Below are 20,081 nucleotides of genomic sequence, written 5' to 3'. Positions count from 1 at the left end.
TTTTTAAGATGTAAATGCATTTAGGTCAAAAAATGTTTTCAAATTCCACTACCAATTTTTTATTTTTCTCCCACTATTCCCTCCCACTCTTTATCAGTCACTGCCACTACCACCATACAAACTAATGAGACATCAATGCTTACCTATTCAAGTTATAGGCTTACTACATTATTTCTTTAAAGTTCTGGTCAACTCTGGAGCAGTACAAACCTGTCGACCATCCTCTCTATCAATTCCTGTACTCATTGTTAAACATCTCAAAAAAAATAATAGGAACAAAAATACTGAATTATAAAGCAATTAATCAGAATCAAGATAATAACACTGCTATAAACAGTATCACTATATAGAATCACAGATTTTGAGGACCATGTAACACAGTAAAGAAACTTGTGCTTCATAATAAAGACAAATAAAGGAACTTTTTTACATAATTCTAACTACTTTTGAGACAAAAGTAAAGAAAAAAGTTAAAAGAGGAACAATGCAACTAAAAGCAACCTGGAAAATCACTATTCCTTTCCCATTACTATAAACGAAATAAACTAAAGCCCCCAGAGACTGAATGATTTAGCAAAGATAACACTGTTCCTATTATAGCTGGAGCTAGAATTCAGTGCTCAGTCGCTCAGTTGTGTCTGAGTCTTTGTGACCCCAAGGACAGTAGCCTTCCAGGCTCCTCTGTCTGTGGGATTCTCTGGGCAAGAATGCTGGAGTGGGTTGCCATTTCCTTCTCCAAGAATTCAGAGTTCCTACAGTATTCAAAGTCTCATAATTTATCTTGTAATAACCTATAATGGAAAATAATCTGAAAAAAAATACATATATATAACTGAATCACTTTGCTGAACACCAGAAACACAATATTATAAATCAACTATACTCCACTTAAAAAAGTATTTAGAGTTCCTGACTTTGATTTCACCAAATCAAAGTCATATTCACCCTGAATATGGATTTATTCATATGGATTTATTTCAAGCAGATATAAGCACCACACATATTAAATAGAGCACCTTGTAACAGCCATTACCTCAAATAATCATGTTAAAATTCAGTCAGCAATAACCAGTTACACTTCTAAATACTCAAACTCAAGACCAGTAGTCACATTACCTCTTTTGTCTCCTCATGTAGTCCACAACAGCAAGCATCGTTCTTTGTGATTTTTTATCCACATGGCATCGAAAAAAGTGCTCTGACTCTGACAAAGAAAGAGATGTCCCATCAGTCCCAGACAGGTGTGCTTAGGCGTCCTCTTTTGCCTGGAATTATCTTCCTTACACTATAAGGTTCTAGCACAAAATGGGCTCTTAATAAATATGAATCAACAAATGGAATTTAATGACATTTCTTTTTCTTTTAAAAGAAACTATATACTTAATAAGATTAAGAATTTAACTAATTTATATTTATTTCTGAAGAGGACTAATTCATTGATTTAGAAACTATTTACATAGGACTTTTTAATGTACTAGGTAGGTGCTCAGTATACAATGGTATAAGAAAGACTATTTCTGACCAAATGGAACTCAATGACTAGCCTAAGAGACTCTTAACACAGTGTGATGTATGCTATGATAAAGTTTAGAATATCAGAGAGGTATATTAAAAAAAACTCTGAACAAGAAGCGTTTCACAGAAAAGAATGGTATCTAAAAAACTAATGTTTCATTTGGAGAGGAAGAACGAATAGTGTTCCAGACAACAGTAAGATGGCTGAAACAAGAACGAACATGGAGAATTTACTGAAAGATTTCACTGTATTGAACCACAGAGCTGGAAAGCAGCTGTGGACAAAGAAAAATAGATGGACTAATGTTATTTATAACACAGAACTCCCAGGATTTGGTGATGAGATGAGACATGTGAGAAAGGTTTCAGGCTTAAACTACTGCATGCTCTTTATTGAAAAGAGGAGGCTGGGGGACAGAGGTGAAGATGATAAATTTACCTTTGGACAGCTGAATCTGAGATGTACTAGGACATTCAAATGAAGGCAGTGAGACTTATGGACATCAGAAAAGAAACCATTTGATAGACATCTATATACTTTCCTTTTCAATCGTAGGTTTTACATGTGAAATTTAAAGTTTCATTTACAACAATAAAAATATTGGCATAAAATAAAACTGCCTGGTTTTATGTTTGAAAGGCTATAGCACAAACATGCATAAACAACTGATAAAGATGAAAAACAGTCTTAGTTAACTGTACTGGTCTTGAAGTACAGTATGTGAATCTAGTTTTATGTTTGTACATAAAATACATTAATAATACATATTCAGGATGTATTAATCTGTAAGTTAACATCACAGATCTATAAATCTTTTCCTTTTTTCAAATTTAGGTTTGAAAAACTGACCAACAATGAGCCCTCAACAATGTATTGATGTTATTGTTTAGTTGCTAAGTCATGTCTGACTCTTTTGCGACACTGTGAACTATAGCCCACCAGGCTCCTCTCTCCATAAAATTTATCAGACAAGAATACTGGAGTGTGTTGCCATTTGCTTTTCGAGGGAATCTTCCCAACCCAGGGATCAAATTCACATCTCTTGCATTGGCAGGCAGATTCTTTACCATTGAGTCATCAAGGAAGCCCATGTGTATTCAATTCTTGGTTTAACTTCTCCTGCAATAAGCTCTCAGCATGGGAAATACTTCTTATACAACAGCACGGAAGGAGGGTAAGTTACAAAAGTTTAAGTAAAACATAGTCCAATTTTTCTTTAAAAAAACTAATGTATATGCCAAATGTTAATTATAGTAATCCCAGATCACAGAACTATAAGTAATTCTGCCAGCAACAAGCACAGTGTTTAATATGCACTAAATACTCAATCAGTTGCTCCATTAATACTAGTCTATATTTAATGAGAGGGTACTATGCATTAAGTATTATCCTAGGTGTTTTACACACAATATTTCATCGAAAACTTGTTATAACTTTTATCTCCATTTTACAGATGGCAGAATAGATGTTTAGAGGTTATGAGATTAAGCCTACAAAGTGCCTTGATGGGACTCAAACAATATCTTTCTCTAGAACTGAGACTTTAACAGTATAAAGTTGAGAAATTTAACAGAATACCTGAATCCAAATTTGCAGGGGTTGTAGATCGGCTTGTTTGTGAAGAGTGTTTGAAACAGCTAGTGAAAAATCCCTGAATGTGTGTAGAAAGGAGATTTCTCCATGATTCATCTGTATCTTGTAGTAGAATATCATGAATCAAATATGGAAGCACAGTCTGACAAAAGTCAGTTTTCACCTAAAATATACAAACACATCCAGTCAATAGTTTTGAGTAAAAACATTTTACTTAAAATATTCATTCCCTGTTAATGACATAAGCCACGAACTTCATATACTACAAAAAAGGTACAAAAAAATATGCACGAGGTAGTGTTGTTTTTTTTAATCAAACTAACCTGGAATATCCATATAGAACAAATATATAACACTGAAATAGTTCATTTCCAGTCAAAGCTATTTGCATATAATGAAATAGGGTATTGCTTACAAATATAATTACTATGTGACTATTGTAAAAAATATTTGATATACGAAAAGTGTTACTAATAACAGATTTGACAAAGGGGAAAATGAGGATCAACATTTAAGAGAAAAAGCTGAAAATAGGATTTTAGCACTTTTTCTACATAGAATGAAGAACTCTAACAGTCATGTTTAAAAGTTTACATTTTTAATAAACCCTAATTTCGGAGCTGACTGTGGCTCAGATCATGAACTCCTTATTGCAAAACTCAGACTTAAATTGAAAAAGGTAGGGAAAAACACTAGGCCATTCAAGTATGACCTAAATCAAATGCATTATGACTATACAGTGGAAGTGACAAATAGATTCAAGAGATCAGATCTGATAGACACTGTGCCTCAAGAACTATGGACAGAGGTTTGTGACATTGTACAGGAGGCAGTGATCAAAACCACCTCCAAGAAAAAGAAATGTAAATAGGCAAAATGGTTATCTGAGGAGGTCTTACAAATAGCTGAGAAAAAAGACAAGCAAAACACAAAGGAGAAAAGGAAAGATATATACAACTGAATGAAGAATTTCAAGAATAGCAAGAAGAGATAAGAAAGCCTTCCTCAGTGATCAATGCAGAGAAATAGAGGAAAACAATAGGATGAAAAAAATCATGGCATCCAATCCCATCACTTCATGGCAAACAGATGGGGAAAAAATGGAAACTGTGACACACTTTATTTTCTTTGGCTCCCAAATCACTGCAGACGGTGACTGCTGTCATGAAAGACGCCTGCCCCTTGGAAGAAAAGCTATGAAAAACCTAGACAGCATATTAAAAAGCAGAGACATCACCTTGCTGACAAAGGTCCATATAATCAAAGCGAGAGCTGGACCATAAGGAAGTCTGAACACCAAAAAATTGATGCTTTTGAATTGTGATGCTGGAGTAGTCTCTGGAGACACCGTTGAACAACAAGGAGATTAAAACAGTCAACCCTAAAGGAAATCAACCCTGAATATCCATTTGAAATACTGATGCTAAAGCTGAAGCACGAATACTTTGGCCATCTGATGTGAAAAGTCAACTCATTAGAAAAGACCTTATTACCGGGAAAGATTGAGGGCAGGAGGAGAAGGAAGGACAGAGGATGAGATGGTTGGATGGAATCATCAACTCAATGGACATGAGTCTGAGCAAACTGCAGGAGACAGTGAAGAAAAGGGAAGACTGGTGTGTTGCAATTCATGGGGTTGCAAAGAACTGACTCAGTGACTGAACAACAATAACAAAGAAAGCATGTCACAGATTTGATGCAGAAAAAGCTTCTGACACCCATTTATGATTTAAAACACAAAACAAAAAAACTCTCCAGAAAGCAGGAATAGAGGGAACCTACCTCAACCTAATAAAGGCCATGTATGACAAAACCAAAACTAACATCACACTCAACAGTGAAAAACTGAAAACATTTTCTCTAAGATCAGAAACAAGATGTCTACTCTCGCCATTTTTATTCAGCATAGTTTTGGAAGTCCTAGCCATGGCAATCAGAGAAAAAAATAAGAAATAAAAGAAATCCAAATTGGAAAAGAAGAGGTGAAACAGTCACTGTTTGCAGATGACATGATACTATACATAGAAAACCCTAAATGTGCTACCAGAAACTTCTAGAGTTATTCAATGAATTTGGTAAAGTTTCAAGATACAAAGTTAATACACAGAAATCTCTTGCATTCCTATACACTAACAATGAAAGACCAGAAAGAGAAATCAAAGACAAAGTCCCATTTACCACTGCATTAAAAAAATAAAATAGGATTTCCCTGGTGGTCCAATGCCTCCCAACACAGGGGGCATGGGTTCAATCCCAAGTTGGGGAACTCACAAGGCTCATAGAGTGGCCAAGGGAAAAAATAAAATAAAATACCTAGGAATATACCTACCTAGGAGGCAAAAGACCTGTACTCAGTAAACTATAAAACACTATCAAAAGAAATCAAAGATGAAACAAATAGATGGAAAGATATACCACATTCCTGGACTGGAAGAATCAATGTTGTAAAAATCACTATATCTACCCAATGCAATCTATAGATTCACTGCAACCCTATTAAACTACCAATGGCATTTAACCAGATCTAGAAAAAAATTTTACAGTTTCTATGGCGAGACAAAAGACCCTGAATAACCAAAGCAATCTTGAGAAAGAAAAATGGAGCTGGAGGAAATGGGCTTCCTGACTTCAGAATACACTACAAAGCTACAGTAATCAAGACAATACGATACTGGCAGAAAAACAGAAATATACATTATCAGTACAGGATAGAAAGCCCAGAGACAATGCCATGCACATATGGTCCCCTAATCTATGACAAAGGAGGCAAGAATATACAATGGAGAAAAGACAAGTCTCTTCAATAAGTGGTACTGGGAAAACTAGACAACTACATGTAAAAGAATGAAATTGGAACACCTGTTAACACCATCCACAAAAATAAACTCAAAATGGATTAAAGACTTAAACGTAAGGCCAGATATTATAAAACTGTAGAGGAAAACATAGGCAGAACACTCTGACATAAATCACAGAAAAATCTTTTTTGATTCACCTCCTAAAGCAATGAAAATAAAAATAAACAAAGGGGACCTAACTAAACTTAGAAGCTTTTGCACAGCAAAGGAAACCATAAATGAAATGAAAAGACAAACCCACATAATGGGAGAAAATCTTTGCAAATCAAGCAAGAGACAAGGGACTCCTCTCCAAAATGTACAAATAGCTCATGCAACTCAGTATCAGGAAAAAAAAAAAAAATAAATAAATAAATAAAAAACTGGATGGAAGATCTAAATAGATATTTCTCCAAAGACACACCAAAGACATGCCAAAAAGCAAAAGAAAGGATGCGTAACATCACCAATTATTAGAGAAATGCAAATCAAGACTACAATGAGGTATCACCTCAATCAGTCAGATGGCCATCATCAAAAACTGTACAAACAATAAGTGTGGCCTCCTACACTATTGGGAGAATATAAGTTGGTATAGTCAATATGGAGAATAGTATGGAGGTTCCTTAAAAAACTAAAAATAGAGCTACCATATGATCCTGCAAGCCCACTCCTGGACATATTTATCCAGAGAAAACCATAATTCAAAACAACACAGGTACCCCAACGTTCACTGCAGCATTATTTCCAACAGCCAGGAAATGGAAGCAACCTATGTGTCTATCAACAGAGGAATGGATAAAGAAGATGTGGTACATATATACCTGGCCATAAAAAGAACAAAATAATGATATTTGCAGCAACCTGGAGGGACCCAAAGATTGTCAGACTGAGTGACTTAAGTCAGAGAAAGGTAAATATCACAGCTTTTATTTAGAATCTAAAAAAATGGCACACATGGATTTATTTACAAAATAGAAACAGGGTCACAGAGTCAGATGTAGAATATAATTTATGGTTCCAGGATAGGGGGTGGGTATAAACTGGGAAACTGTGACTGACATACACACACTACTATATATAAAACAGATAACTAATAAGGATCTATTGTATAAAACAGGGAACTCTTTTTAATACTCTTTAAAGATTCATATGGGAAAAGAATCTAAAAAAGAGTGGGTACATGTATAACTGGTTCACTTTGCTGTACAGCAGAAATCAACACAACATTGTAAACCAATTATATTTCAATTAAAAAAAATCACAGAAAGTTAATGACAATGACCTCAATAGAAATAAATTTAAAAAGTTAGAACAGACCTTTGGTTAACACAAATAATTTCTAATCATCTGTATTTTAACTATCATTAGTAACATGTTATTTATGACACCCCCTTAGAACTCATCTGCAATGTAGCTACCTCACAGCTGAAAAGTCCTATATAAAAAGATGCTCTGTTGAATGGGTTCACAACAGCTGAGTATAAGTTATTTTGCATGAAGGGGATGTGCAGTACACAGAACTCTTTTTTTATATATAGGCCATGAACATGAACAAAAAAGCAAAATGGAATGGGACAAGAAAAGAAAATTATGATGAGAAAGCTCAAATTAAAAAAACAGAAGTAGAAAGGGTATGAGTCAGACTAATCTTACCTCACACATTGGCTTTAATAACTGAAGGACTTCACTTTTTGTGCCACCACTATTCAAAAAAGCACAAGTCAGTGTCTTTAACCAAATGTCATGATTTTCACTTTGAGGAATCCACAGGCTTGTATCATCCAAGCCTTCTAAAGGACTTTCTTTGTCAAGACTTGGTACTTCTAAAAACTAGAAAAAAGTGATCAGAAAATGTAAATACAGTAACCAGAAACACATTTTATCTTTCTTATGCCAAACAAATATCTAGGCATAAATAAACATGTTTCCAAATAAAATTAAATATAGTTAAAACTAAATCTAGAGGCATCAGTTACTTTTAAAAATTAAAATACAATTATGCTTATGAAAGGTAGAATCTGTTGAAAATTTACTGATCTAAACAGGAGGAAACTTCTACTCTCAGTTTATTAGCGGTATGTTGAATCACAGACTCTCTGCCTTATATATGTAACCAGTCCAAATCTACCATACAGAACTGATTTCAGGATGAAATGAAATTTTAAAATCTTAAAACTGCAATGTTTTACAGGTTACAGTATTCAGTTCAGTTCAGTTCCTCAGTCGTGTCTGACTCTTTGCAACCCCATGAACTGTAGCACACCAGACCTCCCTGTTCATCACCAACTCCTGGAACTTGCCCAAACTCATGTCCATTGAGTTGGTGATGCCATCAAACGATCTCAACCTGTCGTCCCCTTCTCCTCCTGCCTTCAATCTTTCCCAGCATCAGGGTCTGTTCTAATGAGTCAGTTCTTCACATCCAAGTACTGGAGCTTCAGCTTCAGCATCAGTCCTTTCGATGACTATTCAGGACTGATTTCCTTTATAATAGTTTATAATTTGTAATGTTCCTTATACTTTTATAATTTATAATTTCAGGACTGATTAATAAGTTTATACTGCCAATAACTTCATTAAGACCAAAATTATATTTATGATACATTATGTTCCTGAAGTTAAACTGGTAAAAACTCAATGGCATATTTCTCAGTTCCTTTATGAAAAGAAAATATTAAAGAAAAATGCTTAGATTAAAAAAGAAAATTAAAAGATGCTTACTCCTTGGAAGAAAAGTTATGACCAACCTAGATAGCATATTCAAAAGCTGAGACATTACTTTGCTGACTAAGGTCCATCTAGTCGAGCCTATGGTTTTTCCAGTAGTCATGTATGGATGTGAGAGTTGGACTGTGAAGAAGGCTGAGCACCGAAGAATTGATGCTTTTGAACTGTGGTGTTGGAGAAGACTCTTGAGAGTCCCTTGGACTGCAAGGAGATCCAACCAGTCCATTCTGAAGGAGATCAGCCCTGGGATTTCTTTGGAGGGAATGATGCTGAAGCTGAAACTCCAGTACTTTGGCCACCTCATGCGAAGAGTTGACTCACTGGAAAAGACTGATGCTGGGAGGGACTGGGGGCAGGAAGAGAAGGGGACAACAGAGGATGAGATGGCTGATGGCATCACCGACTCGATGGATGTGAGTCTGAGTGAACTCCGGGAGTTGGTGATGGACAGGGAGGCCTGGCGTGCTGTGATTCATGGGGTCGCAAAGAGTCAGACACGAGTAAGCGACTGAACTGAACTAACCTGAAGAGTTCTTAAGTCTCTTTCATAGAGTCCTTTCAGTGGAACCTTGTTATGTCTGACATCAACATGAAAAAGGGAGAAATCTAGGTCATCTTAAATTTCACATTAACTTATTATCACAATACCTATAAACTACACCAGGAGCAATGGCTTGTATCTGGTCAAAGAAAGGGGTTTCCCATTCCTTGAAAAAAAAAGCCTGTCATTAAGAACTCCTCCTATGCGCCCCCAAATCAATGATAATTTCTCTAGGCTACCTCTCCCAGCTTTTCCACACTGCCATACCTAAAAATACAAATCTCTTGGGTTCAAATTATAGTTGAAATTATTTCCAAAAAACATTAAGTGTAAGCATAATTAAGCAATATGACATTCATAGCCCACAGCAAATAGAACTGTTCTAGATATAGTGGATATTCAATAAACATTATTTGAGAGACCTTTTTTCTTGATGTTCTAAAAGGCTGTAGATAGATCAGCATGGGATCAGTTGTTGCCTTATAAATATCCCAGAAACTATGTCCAGTTTTTGTGGTTAAAATGCTTTTCAAACAGGTAACAGCTGCCGCTCGCACTTTGACACTGAAAAACACATATAATTCAAATGTCACAAAGTATATCAATATTAATCTTAATGAGTGTGAAGCAACTCCTTATGAAAAAATTAAAACCTTAAATTATATTAGGAAACCTTTGCATTTATTAGGAAATTTTACACCTATAAAATTGGGTAACATCAAACAATTACCAAAGCAATTTTTAATATCCCTTTAGTAAACCTGAGTTACTAATTACTGTAACAGCAATTCCTTTCATTCACTATAAGAAAGTTTATGACTTATTATAAATTAAAAAGTCTCATAAAAAGAAATACTTGAAAATAACATTGACTAATGAGGAATGAGAATGACAGAATACTAACCACCCACAAAAAAATATTTTGATAACATTTTCTCTATGAGAAACAAATAATTTGGTGTAACAGAGAATGGAATTTCCCTACAAATGATAACATTATGTCTAGAACAATTTTAAACAAACAGTAAGTGAAAAGGTCCTTCTCTTTTTCAAAAAATTAAGAAAAAGGAGACTGTAATACAACAGTACTGAAAACATGATAGCTGACATAAAATGTCTTAAACCTTATACTATATGTGATAATGAGCTATCAAGTAAAGGCTTAAGTCCCTTTAGGAGTCTGAATTTAAGATACAGAAGCATAAACCCTAAACTTGATTCATCCTTCATTCTGTTATCTTTCTCTGTCTCCTCCAAATTCATTCAGCAGGTCCTGCTGCTCTGTGTTAAAAATATCCCCAGGTTCCATTTCATCTTCACTGAAAGTGAAGTGAAAGTCTCATCCAACTCTTTGACACCATGGAGTGTAGCCCATCAGGCTCCTTTGTCCATGGAATTCTCCTGGCAAAGATACTGGAGTGGGTTGCCATTTCCTTCTCCAGAGGATCTTCCTGACCTAGGGATCGAACCTGGGTCTCTGGCATTGCAAACAAATTCTTTACCGTTTGAGCCAGCAGGGAAGCCTGCCTTCTGCCACCCTTCCTCTGCACTACTGCAACAGTTTCATAATCAGGCTTCCTATTTCCATTTTTGCCCTATCACAAGCCATTTGCCATATAAAAGTCACAGTAAAAGGATTAGTTGCATCATAACTACCCTTCTTAAAACATAGCTTCCTTATGTATTTCAAATAAAATCCAAATTTATTAATCAGACCTTTCTAATTTCATTTAATGTCATCTTCTTCCACACCAGGCTTTTCCTGATCCCCAAACACAGGAAGCTTCTTTTTACTCTAGCTATTCCCTGCCTGGAATGTTTTATTACTAATCATCTTCCAGTTAATTCCTGAATATGCAGTTCCACTAAATGACATTTCCTCACAGAAGCCTTCCATGATTCTGCGAATTCCTTAGTTAACATCCCTTTGTATACCTGAGGTCCCTCAAACATGTAATGATTTTTTTCCTCTTACAAAAAAGACAGGAAAAACAAACTGTACCTATTCCCTGCGGTTCTCAAGTTTAAGTCACACTAGTATTTTTGTGCACCTTTTTCTGAAAAATCAATTGCAAATTTCTGTGTAACAAGCGAAACACAAAGCTTGCAAATTTTCTGTGGAAAATCTCTTCAAAATCTGTATCAGATACACTTTGAAATACATTGTTTAGAATGAGATGAATTAAAAAATGAATAGAAGAATGGCTAAATGTAATAAAATAAGGATAATAATGGTAGAATATAGTAAAAATCTAGGTGGTAATTATATGGGTATTTACTGCAAAAAATTCAATTTTGCTGTATGCTTGAAAATTTTTCTAACAAAATGTCGGGAAGGAAACCATGCCAGCCCTTTCACTGTAACAACAATAAAAGAGAAAGATACATGTCCTTAAAATCAACAATGAAAACATAGCAAGTAGACATTATTGCCAATCATTTATTCCCCAAGAGAAGGAGAGGGTGTTACAGGGAAACAGATGCAAAATACCTTTTTACCATAGTATGGGAGTACATGCCTGCTCAGTCATGTCCAACTCTTTGCAACTCCATGGACTGTAGCCCACCAGGCTCCTCTGTCCACAGGATTTCCCAGGCAGGAAGACTGGAGTGGGTTGTCATTTCCTTCTCCAGGGGATCTTCCTGACCCAGGGATCGAACGTGCTTCTCCTGCATTGGCAGGTGGATTCTTTACCACTGGGCCACCTGGGAAGCCCTATTCACCTTAGAAACATGCCCAATTGTGGGCAAAAATCATTTGAACCCAGTCCCCAAAAATAGTGGTGATGAAATGCTCAAATATATCAAAAATAAATCCATTTGACCTTTGAACAACAAGGGTTTGAACTGTATAGATTCACTTATACAGTTTTTTTTTCAATAGTAAATACTATACCATCTGCAGCTGGTTGACTCCTCAGTTACAGAACCATGGATAGAGAGCCCCAACTGTAAGTATACATGAATTTTCCACTAAGCAAACATTCTTACCCTCACATTGTTCAAGGGTCTGTAAATAATAAATAGATAACTGCAAATAGATAAATGGGGAGGGGACGAGAAAGTAAAAGTAATCTCATAATCAGCAAGCTGAAATTATACTAACTGTTACCATTTTGTTTCGTATTGAGCATTAATGGGAAAAAGAAAGCCATGTCTGATTAGCTTAAAGCGTTTGGAGTTATAATTCCCACTCTTTTAAAAGGATACAAATTAACTTATTTATAAAACAGAAACAGACTTACAGCCTTGGAGAAGGAATTTATGGTTGTCAAGGGGGAAGGATGAAGGAGAGAGATAGGGAGTTTGGGATTGACACATACACACTACTATATTTAAAGTGGATAACCAACAAGGATCTACTGTATATAAAGCACAGGGAACTGTGCTCAATGTTATATGGCAGCCTGGATGGAAGGTGAGTTTGGGAGAGAATGGATATAATATAGCCGAGTCCCTTTGCTGTCCACCTGAAACTATCACAAAATTGTTAATCCGTCATGAAGGTGAAGGTGAAGGTGAAGGTGAAGTCACTCAGTCGTATCCAACTCTCTGCGACCCCGTGGACTGTAGTCTACCAGGCTTTGCCGTCCATGGGATTCTCCAGGCAAGAATACTGGAGTGGTTTACCATTTCCTTCTCCAGGGGATCTTTCCAACCCAGGGATCGAACAAGGGTCTCCCGCATTGGAGGCAGATACTTTAACCTTGGAGCCACCAGATAAGCCCTGGTATAATCCATTATACTTCAATATAAAATAAAACTTTTTTTAAAAAAGGATCAAAACGTCTAGCTGAGATTTGATTTTGACAAGTGCCCCAAATACCACCATTTATATTCCCCTATCCTAATGCTTTCTGTAGAACCACTTGGTAGTTTTGCACTATTTATTTGTCTAGTCTACCCTTCCCTGGTGGCTCAGCTGGTAAATAATCTGCCTGCAATGCAGGAGACCTGGGTTCGATCCCTCGGTTGGGAAGATTCCCTGGAGAAGGGAACAGCTACCCACTCTAGTATTCTGGCCTAGAAAATTCCATGCGATTGCAAAGAGTAAGACAGGAGCGAGCAACTTTAAATTTCACTCTCACTAAAATTTAACATGCATCTTGTATAGTATATACATCATGATAATAAGCACCTGGCACATAGGGTTTTAGTAACTATGTGAATTAGTAAAAATACAATGATTTTGACTAAATATCTAAGACTAAAAGTATGGCAACTTAAAGGAGAAAGTTATTATTATTTAGTTATTGGAAATGTTAATTTATATGAGGTCAATCTTGAATGTCAAATTGAGGAAGTGCTATCAGACACAAGGTATCATTAAATACTCACCAATCTTCTACCAGAGTATTATTCAGGTAAGTCAGCACTACGAAGGTCCACTGAAGTTCTTTATCTTCAAATAACTCAAGAGCCTTGTTATAAGATGTATCTTTACTATGTTGTATAGCTATTGTAGAGAAATCTATAGGACCCACTTCTCCCAAGCAGCTTCCAACAGCCTCTACATATAGAAATTTCAAGTCAGTAAAGTTATAGCTAAGAGATCACATATAAAACAGAAATTTTCTACTTTCAAAAATATGGTTTTGTCATCCTTTAACATGTAAGTGTTTCCTCATAGATGTTGAATAGATTAAAGAAGCTACAAAATACTGCATCATTTCCTTTACATATTATCCATCTGGGTAATATTTTCCCCTATAAAATCATATTCAAGAGATAGATTAACTAGTAAAATGTAGATACTAAGGGAAGTCTAAATACAGTCACTGTGCATGCATGCATGCTAAATTGCTTCAGTCGTGTCTGACTCTGTGCGACCCCATGGACAGCAGCCCTCCATCCAAGGGATTCTCCAGGCAAGAATACTGGAGTGGGTTGCCATTTCCTTCTCCAATAGCCACTGTATGTATCCACTTTTAACTGAGGTATTACATAAAGTCCATAAATCTTACACACTCAGTTCAGTGAAAATTCACATATACATGCAGGCACAGATATTTTCTTTCCATCTATATTATCACTACCCAAATGAAGATAGATGTTTTCAGGATGCCAGAGGGCTGCCTCATGTTCTTCCCCTGTCATTATGGTATTTAATAAAATACGTTAAAAAATTATTGTCTGCATGTTGATCTTGTACACTGCGATTTTGCTGAATCTGCTTATTATCTTTCTGATAGTAGCTTTCCTATACATTTTCAATTTAAGTCTGAATTTTGCAAGAAGGAGTTCATGATCTGAGCCACAGTCAGCTCCTGGTCTTCTTTTGTTGACTGTATAGAGCTTCTCCATCTTCTACTGCAAAGAATATAATCAATCTGATTTCAGTATTGACCATCTGGTGATGTCCATGTGTAGAGTCATCTCTTGTATTGCTGAAGACGGTACTTGCTATGATCAGTGCATTCTCTTCACAAAACTCTGTTAGCCTTCACCCTGCTTCATTTTGTATTCCAAGGCCAAACTTGCCTGTTACTCCAGGTATCTCTTGACTTCCTACTTTTGCATTCCAGTCCCTTATGATGAAAAGAACATCTTTTTTGGGTGTTAGTTCTAGAAGGTCTTCTAGGTCTTCATAGCCATTCAACCTCAGTTTCTTTGGCATTAGTGGTTGGGGCATAGACTTGGATTGCTGTGATATGAAATAGTTTGCTTTGGAAATGAAAAGAGATCATTCTGTCACTTTTGAGACTGCACCCAAGTACAGCATTTCGGACTCTTTGTTGACTGTGAGTGAAAGTGAAAGTCACTCAGTTCAGTTCAGTTACTCAGTTGTGTCTGACTCTTTGTGACCCCATGAATCACAGCATGCCAGGCCTCCCTGTCCATCACCAACTCCAGGAGTTCACTCAGACTCATGTCCATCGAGTCAGTGATGCCATCAGCCATCTCATCCTCTGTCGTCTCCTTCTCCTCCCACCCCTAATCCCTCCCAGCATCAGAGTCTTTTCCAATGAATCAACTCTTCGCATGAGGTGGCCAAAGTACTGGAGTTTCAGCTTCAGCACCATTCCCTCCAAAGAAATCCTAGGGCTTATCTCCTTCAGAATGGACTGGCTGGATCTCCTTGCAGTCCAAGGGACTCTCAAGAGTCTTCTCCAACACCACAGTTCATAAGCATCAATTCTTTGCTGCTCAGCTTTCTTCATAGTCCAACTCTCACATCCATACATGACCACTGGAAAAACCATAGCCTTGACTAGATAGACCTTTGTTGGCAAAGTAATGTCTCTGCTTTTCAATATGCTATCTAGGTTGGTCATAACTTTCCTTCCAAGGAGTAAGCATCTTTTAATTTCATGGCTGCAGTCACCATCTGCAGTGATTTTTGGAGCCCCCCAAAATAAAGTCTGACACTGTTTCCACTGTTTCCCCCATCTATTTCCCATGAAGTGATGGGACCAGATGCCATGATCTTTGTTTTCTGAATGTTGAGCTTTAAGCCAACTTTTTCACTTTCCACTTTCACTTTCATCAAGAGACTCTTTAGTTCCTCTTCACTTTCGGCCATAAGGGTGGTGTCATCTGCATATCTGAGCTTACTGATACTTCTCCCAGCAATCTTGATTCCAGCTTGTGCTTCTTCCAGCCCAGTGTTTCTCATGATGTACTCTGCATAGAAGTTAAATAAGCAGGGTGACAATATACAGCCTTGACGTACTCCTTTTCCTATTTGGAACCAGTCTGTTATTCCATGTCCAGTTCTAACCGATGCTTCCTGACCTGCATATAGGTTTCTCAAGAGGCAGGTCAGGTGGTCTGGTATTCCCATCTCTGGAAGAATTTTCCACAGTTGATTGTGATCCACAGAGTCAAAGGCTTTGGCATAGTCAATAAAGCAGAAATAAGATGTTTTTCTGGAACTCTCTTCTTTTTTCCAGGATCCAGTGGATGTTGGCAATTTGATCTCTGGTTCTTCTGCCTTTTCTAAAACCAGCTTGAACATCTTGAAGTTCACAGTTCACGTATTGGTGAAGCCTGGCTTGGAGACTTTTGAGCATTACTTTACTAGTGTGTGACAAAGTCACTCAGTCATGTCCAATTCTTTGCAACCCCATGGACTGGATAGTCCATGGAATTCTCCAGGACAGAATACGGCAGTGGGTAGCCTCTCCCTTCTCCAGGGGATCTTTCCAATGCAGAGATTGAACCCAGGTCTCCCGCACTGCAGGTGGATTCTTTACAGGTTAGCCACAAGGGAAGCTCTGTTGACTATGAGGGCTACTCCATTTCTTCTAAGGGATTCTTGCCCATAGTAGATATAATGGTCACCCAAATTAAATTCAACCATTCCAGTGCATTTTAGTTTACTGGTTCTTAAAATGCCGATGTTCACTGTTGCCATCTCTTGTTTGACCACTTCCAATATACCTTGATTCATGGACCTAACATTCCAGGTTCCGATGCAATATTGTTCTTTACAGCATCAGACTTTACTTTCATCACCAGTCACATCCATAACTGGGTGTTGTTTTCGCTTTGGCTCGGGCTGTTCATTCTTTCTGGAGCTATTTCTCCATTCTTGTCTAGTAGCATACTGGGCACCTACTGACCTGGGAAGTTCATCTATCAGCGTCATATCTTTTTGCTTTTTCATTGTGTTCATTGGGTTCTCAAGTCAAGAATAATGAAGTGTTTGCCATTCCCCTCTCCAGCAAATATGTACAAGCCATTTTAAAATTAATAGCTAGGCAATTAATCACTAACTTTTTACTTTATATGAATATCTAAGGAAGGAAAATATGAAAGGAGGGCTGCTTAAGGATACTTGAACTAAACAGAAATCTAACTAGCACCTCACATTTCCCCAGTATTTCAGACAACAAATTTTGCTGATTTTTAAAATGCTATGAAGATAACCACTCAAACAAAAAAACTCATATTCACTAAGCCAAATAGTTTACCTAAAACTTCTCTTTCACCAGTGTGGTTTACTGCCATCTTGGATAACTGCAACAAGCTGACAACTAGCTTCACCATTATGCCATCCTGAGGGTTATCTAGAAGCAGTTTTGAAAAAATTAGTTTAAGTTATGGTGGAGACAACACTTTTCTTTATAATATATTCATATATTACATTGTGTGACTAGAAAACTTCAATGAAGATTTTAAATTATGGGCACTTCAAAAATACAAAGTAAATGAATGTATCCGAACTTTCTTCTTCAATAGAATCATGGGGAAACATTTGGCAGCAATATTTGGAAGTCAGAAAGAGAAAAATGTCTTAACAAATTGTACAGAGAAATCAATACCTTTAGCAAAATCACACTTAGAAACACTAAAATTATTCAGCATTAAACTAGAAGGAACCTTGGGAGAATGCCTGGTTTTTTACCCTCTTGCATTTAGAATAGACCAGCCCTGTCCGATAGAATTTTCTGCAATGATGATAATGGTCTATAGTCCATGCTGTCCAATGACAGCCACAAGCCACATGTTACTACTGAGAACTTGACATGTGCTAGCACAACAAAGAAGTTGAACTTTAAATTTTACTGAATTTAAAGTCATTTAAATTTAAATATAAACAACTATTAGCTACATTGGTATGAATCAATAAAATACCCAAATATACAAAAATTAGATATACAAAGAGAAAGTTCATGTTTCATATATATATACATGTATATACATTTATATACCTCAAGAACAAATATTCTAGAAACTCAGAATTCAGATGGTCAAAACAAAATTAATTTTTAAAAGTACTGAGGACAAAATTCACAGAATAGAAATAAGAAGTTAATGAACACAGGATGATGAAAATCAAAACATAAGTAGAAAATATTTCCACCAAGTGCAGTACTATAGTAACCTAAAAACTAAAATCAAATCAACTTAAAAATGGAAGTTTTCTTAAGTTTAAAAAAAAACGCTAGAAACTCATATACAAATAAGTATGTAGATACAAAACAGACACATACATACATACAAACAAAGCACATACATACAAACAAAACACATACATGGCTAAGATGCTTAAAATGAAATGTTTCTTTTATTTAAATAAACTGGGGTAGTAGGCAGAGAGAGATTATCTTGCATGCCTCCCTTTAAAGAACTCAAATTATTCTTTTCAGCAGCAGCAAATTGTTAACATTTTTTTAAGTGGCAGAATAAACATGGACATTCCGGCACAGGTCCAAAGGATGGATAAAATGGGAGTAATTCAAGGAAAGGATACAACTTAGAAAGTCTTTTATAACTAGATGAGAAGTGATTAGGGTCTGAACTAAATCTGTGGCAATTAAACCAACAGCAAGAATTGTAAGAGATTCTTTCAAAAAGAAACAGATAAAAATAACCCAAGTCATTAAAATGAGTACCCTGAGATGCTCTCATAAGATCCATCATCTGATCTTTATGTTGCTCTAGTTGTCTTCGAAGATCCTTCAATCCTTCAAGCCTTGTTAATGGAAGTGCATCATAAGCACTTACTGAGAGAAAATGGTTGATTTCCTAAAAGAGAAAATCAGCTAAAAATGTAACTTGCTTTTGACATATATTGGTTGAGTCTGTAAAATAAAATTTCTAAAAATCAGTTAATGCCATCCACAGACACTGATTACTATCACTGTTACTACCAAACAAGGTGGAAGTAAGTTACTTATTTCACTTCAAATCTTAGTGTTTTAATCATTTAAACTCTAATAGACTCTCTCATGATAAAATAGTTAGAGTTTAAGATTGTTACAGCATACTCAGAGGGAAAAACTTAAACTTGTATTTATTTATCACTACAATTCTAGTTTTATGTTTCAGTATATTTAACTATATTTTCATATTGATTATAGTCAAATATAGAGTAAAATTATAGTAACATTTATAAGGAAAACTGAACATACTTTTGAAATTTATAAGGGTTAAACAAGATTAAAACCTGCAAAACTCTTCAAAAAGTTACATATCATCTCTAATTCAAGCATTATATTTTCCTTCAGAGGATCAGATGGTAATTTTAAGATATTAATGAATTTTATGTGTATATTTCATCAAGCATATTTTATATTATACTTCTTTAATACTTAAATTCAGATTTTTACCAAGAAACTTTGATATATATACTTTTACTGCAAAGCAAGAGTATATTTAAAAATTCAGTTTTTTCTCTGTTGAGTTCAGTTCAGTCACTCAGTCGTGTCAAACTCTTTGCAACCCCATGAATCACAGCACGCCAGGCCTCCCTGTCCATCACCAACTCCTGGAGTTCACTCAGACTCATGTCCATCGAGTCTGTGATGCCATCCAGCCATCTCATCCTCTATCGTCCCCTTCTCCTCCTGCCCCCAATCCCTCACAGCATCAGAGTCTTTTCAACTCTTTGCATGAGGTGGCCAAAGTACTGGAGTTTCAGCTTCAGTATATTCCTTCCAAAAAAATCCCAGGGCTGATCTCCTTCAGAATGGACTGGTTGGATATCCTTGCAGTCCAAGGGACTCTCAAGAGTCTTTTCCAACACCACAGTTCAAAAGCATCAATTCTTCGGTGCTCAGCTTTCTTCACAGTCCATACATGACCACAGGAAAAACCACAGCCTTGACTAGATGGACCTTTCTTGACAAAGTAATGTCTCTGCTTTTCAATATGCTATCTAGGTTGGTCATAACTTTCCTTCCAAGGAGTAAGCATCTTTTAATTTCATGGCTGCAATCACCAAGGGTAGTGATTTTGGAGCCCCCCAAAATAAAGTCTGACACTGTTTCCACTATTTCCCCATCTATTTCCCATGAAGTGATGGGACCAGATGCCATCATCTTCATTGTCTGAATGTTGAGCTTTAAGCCAACTTTTCACTCTCCACTTTCACTTTCATCAAGAGGCTTTTTAGTTCCTCTTCACTTTCTGCCAT

The 20,081-nt window shown here is 36.3% G+C and overlaps 1 protein-coding gene across 6 annotated transcripts in view; it reads right to left on the bottom strand.

Moving 5' to 3' along the window:
• The window catches only part of ATM (ATM serine/threonine kinase), a 156,026-nt gene that overhangs the window by 59,052 nt on the left and 76,893 nt on the right, over positions 1–20,081 (bottom strand). For all 6 annotated transcript variants that reach the window (XM_015100899.4, XM_042232886.2, XM_042232883.2 and 3 more), the window contains exons 33-39: positions 18,559–18,691; positions 17,134–17,229; positions 13,556–13,727; positions 9,640–9,781; positions 7,603–7,779; positions 3,095–3,272; positions 1,117–1,204 (exon numbers count right to left, since the gene is read on the bottom strand). In XM_015100899.4, the coding sequence (XP_014956385.3) occupies positions 1,117–1,204; positions 3,095–3,272; positions 7,603–7,779; positions 9,640–9,781; positions 13,556–13,727; positions 17,134–17,229; positions 18,559–18,691 (986 nt within the window). The remainder of the gene's footprint in view (positions 1–1,116; positions 1,205–3,094; positions 3,273–7,602; positions 7,780–9,639; positions 9,782–13,555; positions 13,728–17,133; positions 17,230–18,558; positions 18,692–20,081) is intronic.

Source organism: Ovis aries, chromosome 15 (assembly GCF_016772045.2).
Source record: "Ovis aries strain OAR_USU_Benz2616 breed Rambouillet chromosome 15, ARS-UI_Ramb_v3.0, whole genome shotgun sequence".
In the NCBI taxonomy this organism is placed as follows: Eukaryota; Metazoa; Chordata; class Mammalia; order Artiodactyla; family Bovidae; genus Ovis; species Ovis aries.
The sequence above is the reverse complement of the archived record's forward strand: the minus strand, read 5'-3'. Positions and strand labels throughout refer to the sequence as shown.